Below are 7,059 nucleotides of genomic sequence, written 5' to 3' on the forward strand. Positions count from 1 at the left end.
CCCACAAATATCATTCCATCTTCCTCCACTCACCAAAACACAGAAACAACACTCAGTGTTATCACATCGTCTTCCACAAGGCCCACTATTATCACTTCTCCTGCAAGTACACAAAGCACTCCTACACGTTCCCTCACTACAACCATTCCCTTTACCTCTGCTGTAGGGTCTTCCACACTCTCTCCTTTTAGTACACTTACTGGACAATCTTCTGTCCCTATCACCTATACCCTTGGAAGTACAGGTTTCACCACCTCTGCTAGTCCTACCATCAGTACATCGAGAAACTTGAGTACCACAGTTTTACCATCTAGTTTTCCAAGCACATCCCTGTCTACTCTTAAAACTTCTGTCTCGATTCGCATATTGGGAACTTCTCCCACATCCTCAAGTCCATCTCCGACAGAAAGTGTTACTTCAGGGATTACTTCTAGAAATTCAGTATCTACCTCTTTTACCAACATCACCACTTCTTTAACATCCACAGAGGCAATGTCCTCTTCTGCATCTCGTCACAAAGCAGTTAGAGTGCTTACTGCTACCACTAGCTCTTTTCTTTCCTCCCCACATATGGCCAGTACAGAAAATACAGTTTCTTCTGCTGTCACTTTTCCTACTCTCTCTTCATTTCTAACTACAAGAACTTCTTCAACAACCTCATTTCTCACAAGTACTCTTACTGAAACAACCCCCTTTTCTATTATTACTTCTACGACACCATGTCCAGAATCTATATCAATTACTACAGTCTCTTCATCACCCACTACTCCGTGTACTGAAATAGATTCCAGTATTGAGATTACTTCTACTCCCACCATCCCATTGTCAACATTTCCCTCTGCTACTGAGATGGCCAGCTCTCCTAGTTCAGCCAGTATGAGAACTCTCCTTCCTACACATGTGGATGCTTCTACTTCCATTCCTCTTGAGGCTTACCCCACTAGCTGGCCCCCTAGTTCTGTCATCACAAAGACCATACCCATTAACTCAGTTTTGTCGAGCACACAAAGGCCCACTAGTGAGACCTGGATGAGCACCAACTCTGTAACCACGCCACGTATTCCTGGATTCACTAACCTCCCACTCACCACAAAGCCAAGCATCAGCCTTCCAACTGACATGATGACTTCAAGCAAATTGGCATATCCCACCCTGCCCACCAGCAAGACTTCAGAAACATCAGTGGCCACTACCCAGCCTCCCACCACCCGTACGTCACCCATGACAACTTCGACCTCTACTCAGATGACTACACAGTCTAGGATGACCACCACCCCAGGTTGGACCTCCTTCCTTCCTGTTCTCCTCTTTCCTTCCCCTGCTAAATTCCTGTGCCATCAAGGTCAGACCCTACGTTGAACTTTTGTTTCTTCCTGTGCTGCCCAGTCATTTGTGACAATGGTGGGACCTGGGACCAAGGCCGGTGCGTCTGCCTCCCGGAATTTTCTGGTGAGCGCTGTCAGGTCCAGAACAAGTGCCGTAACGGGGGCAAATGGGATGGCCTCAAGTGCCTGTGCACCAGCACCTTCTATGGCCCCCTCTGCGAGTTCCCTGTTGAAGAGGTGGAGCTGGGTGAGTTCTAGAGCCTTGCCCCCTGCACCCTCTCCCAGAAGCCCCACTAACTCTCCTTGGGCCCAGCCTGCAGCTGGCCTGCAGGCATTCATGCCATTTTATTCATTCTGTCCATCCCAACCCAAGTCCTTCATAGCCTTCTGTCTCATCTCCTCCTCTACCCCATAACATGCCTCCTCTCTGTGCTCTCCTCCAGAAGGTGGCTAGGACCACACTCCTTCCTGGGATCTCCTTCTGGTCTGGCCTGCTTGGGGGATGCAATAGTTTCCAGTTTCAGCTGTAACAAAGTACTGCAAACTTAGCGACCTAAACAATACAAATCTATTATCTTACAGTTCTGTAGGTTGGGAGTCCAACATGGATCTCACTGGGCTAAAATCAGGTTCTTGGCAGGGCTGCATTTCTTTGTGGAGACTCCAGGGGAGAACTGGTCCCTGAATGGCATGAGTGGTTTGTGATCAGCTGCTAACCTAAAGGTTGGCAGTTCGAACATATCCAGTGGCACCATGAAAGAAAGGACTAGCCATTTGCTTCCATAAAGATTACAACCAAGAAAACTCTATGGATCCATCCTACTCTGTAACACATGTGGTCACCAGGAATTGGAATCAACTTGACAGCAATGGGTTAGGGGAGAATCAATTTTCTTTCCCTTTCCAGCTTCTAGAGGCTGCCTGCATTCCTTGTCTCAAGGCTCTCTTTCTCAGTTTTCAAAGCCAGCAACGTTGCATCTCTCTGTGCGTTTTTTCCATAGTCACATCTGCCTCTGACTGACTATGATCTCGTCTGTCTTCCTCTTCCACTTTTAAAGGTCCTTGTGATTACATTGTGCCCATCTAGATAATCCAGGATAATTTTCCTATATTAAGTTCAGCTGACTAGCAACCTTAATTCCACCTGCAACGGTGATTCCCCCTTGCTATGTAACATAGCGCATTCTCGGATTCCAGGGATAAGGCCATAGACATCTTTTTGGTCATCATTCTGCCAACAAAGGAGCATCCTGACTTCCATTCTCTCCCTTATCTCAGGACAAGACATCCCAGAATTCCTGTTTCCCTCCCTGTTCAGTCAGTCCTCAGGGAACACGGAGAGGGCAGAGGGAGGCACCTCTGGGTGGGGGTGAAGTCAGACAGGAACAGATGGTGAAATGACCAGAGCAGGGCATACTGTGTGCAGACACCGTGGATACTGAAGTGGGCATGGAGGTATCTGTGGACCAGGAGTTCTCCCCCAACCTCAATGACAACACTTCCCAGGCCTACAGGGAATTCAACACCACCTTCCAGAATCAGGTGAGGTGGGGGTTGGAGGTGAACTTAGGGCCTAGGTCCTCCCCTGGAGCTAGGCTTGGGCCCGTGGATGCCCTCAGGCCTGGAGGTTCAGACATGAGCCCAGGTTTCCTTTGCATTTCAGATGAAGATGGTTTACCAAAATGTGCAGGGGTTCCAGAGTGTGGAGATCCTGTCCCTAAGGTAGGAGACCCTTCTGGTGATGTGGCGGAGGTGTGATGGGGGTGGGGGGGTGAGGGAAGAGGCTAGAAAGAAAGGCCAGAGAATCCATTCTCTGCTTTTGGAGTCATCAGATTTCATAAATAGAGGGATGGAGAGAATCAACAGGGAATCAGACCATCAGGGATCTTTGTGGTCTTTCCTGGGGCCATTTCTAAAGAGGGTTGCCACTCCTCCTCTTCAAGCATGTTGGATGAAGGGAGATTGCATGGGGACATGCAGAGGGATTAAAGTGGCACATGAGGGCTGGTGGGAACCCTAGTGCCCAGACTGTTGACTTGGCCCTCTCTGGCTGGCACCTGGTCTGCTGAATGAGTCAGCAGGAGAGAGGCAGAGAACCCAGAAGGGTCTGGTTTGGTGATGGCTTTATGCAATACAAAGAGAACGTGAATCATTCTTTCAGCCTTCCCAGGCTGACAAAGTCTAGGGTGCTGGCAGCCCCTTCTGAAAAGGATGCCCGTGGCATCCCAACTCATTGTCTCTGCCTCTCCCCCCTCTTGCACTTCTGGCTGGTCCCGGAGTTGCCCTTCCAAGGACGTTATCTGCCCCAGGTCTGTGCACCCTCTAAGGCTCCCCCCTCCCAATGCCCTCAGAAATGGCAGCATCGTGGTGGACTATCTGGTCCTGCTGAAGTTGGCCTTCAGCTCCCAGCTGGAGGAGGAGTATGAGAAGGTGAAGACGTCACTGAAGGAGGTGCTCCAGAATGCCAGCCAGGAAGGGGCCGGATGCGGGAACGACAGTGAGTGGAAGGGCCTGGGGCTGGTGGAGGGCCCCAGGCTCAGAGCCACCACCCAGCCTGCTCCAGCTCAGGCAGAGGGCCTTCTGGGCTCAGGTGCCAGTCCTGTGGTACCTCAAGCAGGTGGAGAGAAGGGGCACAGGTCCACACCCAACTGGGTCAAGGGTGGGGCTGGGGAGGGGCTCACCAGACCCTGGGCACTGGGGAGGAGACCCCCTGACAGTTATGCTCCCTGTTTCCAGGGTGGCTGGTAACTCCTGATTATTACAAGGAGCTGAGGGAGGGAAAAGGAGTTCTCCCCATGGTCCCTTCATGTCCCCCATATGGACAGAGCCCTCTCTGCCCCAACCCTTAGCCTGCCCTTCCTCCCTGGCCTCACCCCTTTCTCTCCTCTCCATTCTGTCTGCACCTGTCTTCCTAGCTCTGTGTTTTAAGCCTGACTCCATCAAGTTGAACAACAACAGCAGGACAGAGCTGACCTCGGAAGGTGAGTGTGTGGCAAAGTGCTGAGTGGCCCCAGGAGGCCATGACACCTCCTACCAGGGACATCTGCCCATTGAGGTTCCCTGGGGAGGTGGCGGAGACCTTGTGGAAAGGCAGTCATGTGGTCCAGGGCTGCCTCTGACCTTTGTTAGAAGCTTTCAACTGAGCAGGGAAGGTGAGGAGAGACTGAGGGGCTGGGCCTGCCTCCCCTAACCTAATTCCAGCCTCTACCCCACAACACCCCGCCCTCGGAAATGTAGTCCTCCCCATCCATTTTTTTTTTAAATTGATGTAATTAAATGAAGTTTACATTTCAAGTTAGTCTCCCATACAGAATTTTTTTTTTTAACATACATTGTTATGAGACCCCAATCGCTCACCCCCATTCTGCCACAGCACACTCCTCCCCTCCGCCCTGATTCCGCATGAACATTCAACCAGCTCCTAACTCTCTCTGCCTTCCCATCTCACCTCTGGACAGAAGCCGCCCCTTTGGCCTCTTGTATCTACTTGACTAAGAGGCACATTCTTCACGAGTATCACTTTATGTCCCACAGTCCAGTCCAATCCCTGTCTGAAGAGTTGGCCTCGGAAATTGTTTCAGTTCTTCCCCATCCATTTTTAGAGTCATTATAACCAGGCCCCGAATACATGAGGTAAGGTCCCCGTCTCTCTGCAACCCCCTACCCAAACCCCCAGCCATTTGCCGCCGCGCCGCTCCCGAGGGCTACGAGGATTTCTACTTCCCCTTGCCTGAGAACAACCGGCTTCGCTGCGTCACCAACTGCACGTCGGGCGTGGAAGGCGCCATTGACTGTCACCAGGGCGAGTGCCGCCTGGAGAGAAGCGGTCCCGAGTGCCGGTGAGGCTCGGCCCACCCGCGGGAGCCCCGCCCACCGATAGCCCCGCCCTCGATGCCCCGCCCATTACCCCGCCCCATCCGCCCCATCCACCCAGTTGCCTTAGAGTGGAGCCGGCCCACCCACCAGCACCAGAGGGGGCTCCGCACGACTGGATCGGGTCCCTGGTGGTGGTAACCCTCAGTGACCTGTGGACGCCCCCCGCCCCCTAGCTGCTTCATCTCGGACACGCACTGGTTCTTTGGCCCTCGCTGCGAGGTGGCTGTCCACTGGAGGGCGCTGGTCGGAGGCCTGGCGGCCGCCGCAGCACTGCTGCTGCTGCTGCTGCTCGCGCTGGGCGTCTTCGTCGCGCGCTACCGGAGCAGGCGCGGCTCCCGCGGCGGGTGAGGGCGCTGGGGACCGGGAGGGGAGGCAGGCGCGGGAGTCCCGGAATGGCTGCCCTGACCTGACCTAACGGCGCTCCGACCCAGGCCCTGGACAAAGGACAAGAAATGGGCAGAGATCTGGGATGAGAACACCGTAGGGACTTTTTCAAATGTGGGCTTCGAGGACGACAGAATAGGTGAGCCTGCCTCCCAGGGAGTAAGAGTATGCGGCCTCCCTAGCTCAGGACGGATACCTGCCCAGTGGGAGGGAACGTCTGTTGCTGCTTCCCTGCGCCCCTCCTGCAAAGGCGATCCCCGCAGGGCGGGTGAGAGGAACAGGAACCCTTTGAGACCTGCCTTCCTCACTTTTCCTCCCCCTCCCCTCTTTTCCTTTCTAGTCGAGAAAGAAAACTACCAGTTGGTATTGGAGAACGTAGACACCAATGTGAAGGTGAGGGGGGCAAAGGGGAGGATGCCAAGGAACTCTCCCAGTTCCAGATGCCACTCCCCCCCTCCACCCAGGGGCAGGGGCTGGCTGCTTAGGACCAGGAGGCAGTGACCTCCCATCCAGCCCACGCAGGGTTGGCACCTGCTCTCACTCCCCTTTCACACCTGCTCTCTGGCAGGTGCAAATCCAGAGGCCTGAGGTGACCTTCACCTCCTTATGAGGCCGGTAGGGGCCTCTTCAGCACGGCTCCACCCTGGCCCAGGACAGCAGAAAGGAGCCATCTGCACTGTGCCCATCTCCAAGGACTTGCGCAGCCTGGGCTCCTAGTAGCCTTAGGCAACATCAGACTGTCCTTTGGACCCATTACTCCCAACTTTGCTGAAACCCACCTGGAGACCCAATTCAAACCCAGGCCCTTCCACTGTGGCACCTTGAGCAAGTCAGTTAATTTCTCCAAGCCTCAGTTTCATCACCTGTAAAATGGATACAACACACTAGTCCTGATACTTTGTGTGTTACTGTGAAAACCGGAAGACGGACTTGGTCAGTTCTCTGTTCCAATCCAGCTTCCTGTCTCAGTCCTTCTGCCCATATTGCCCCTCCTGATCCCCAGTCCCGCATCCTTCCCCTGCTCTCAGGCCTTAGTCCCTATTTTCCTCTTTGCTTCCTTACTGCGGGAACTTCACTCCACACCTATAGCCAGCCTGCAGCCCCATCCCATCCTGGTGACTTCTCCTCGTATAACTCCTTACTGTGCCCCTTACTCCCTTTTCTTAATTCTTCTCCCCCTCCTGACCCATTCATTAAATCACTCCCCCCCAACCCTAGCCCCAGCCCTACGTCTTCTCCAGTTTCCATATTTTCCCCTTTCCCCATCCTTGTACCCTCAGCCCTAAATCCTTCCTTCCCCCATCCCAGTGCCCTAGTCATAATTCCTCCCTCCTCCACCCACACGCCTATCCTGAGCTAGGAAAGATACCCTCTGCTTCTTAGGATCCCCCAGCTGGCACTCCCCAGGCCCTCCCTGATCCCCTCATTCTTGGGATCCGTCCCTTCCTGTCACTCCCAAGGTCTTCTCACTTAG

General features: G+C 53.6%; 1 protein-coding gene across 1 annotated transcript; it reads left to right on the plus strand.

Moving 5' to 3' along the window:
* The first annotated feature begins 1,122 nt into the window (after positions 1 to 1,122).
* MUC3A (mucin 3A, cell surface associated) lies at positions 1,123 to 6,195 on the plus strand. The gene is made up of 10 exons (XM_023740981.1): positions 1,123 to 1,210; positions 1,387 to 1,572; positions 2,752 to 2,867; positions 2,989 to 3,047; positions 3,677 to 3,822; positions 4,241 to 4,306; positions 5,002 to 5,164; positions 5,633 to 5,724; positions 5,926 to 5,978; positions 6,154 to 6,195. Exons 1-10 carry the CDS (start codon positions 1,123 to 1,125, stop codon positions 6,193 to 6,195), a joined length of 1,011 nt encoding a protein of 336 aa, XP_023596749.1.
* The last annotated feature ends 864 nt before the right edge of the window (positions 6,196 to 7,059 follow it).

Source organism: Trichechus manatus, unplaced genomic scaffold, assembly GCF_000243295.1.
Source record: "Trichechus manatus latirostris isolate Lorelei unplaced genomic scaffold, TriManLat1.0 scaffold00170, whole genome shotgun sequence".
NCBI classification, from domain to species: domain Eukaryota; kingdom Metazoa; phylum Chordata; class Mammalia; order Sirenia; family Trichechidae; genus Trichechus; species Trichechus manatus.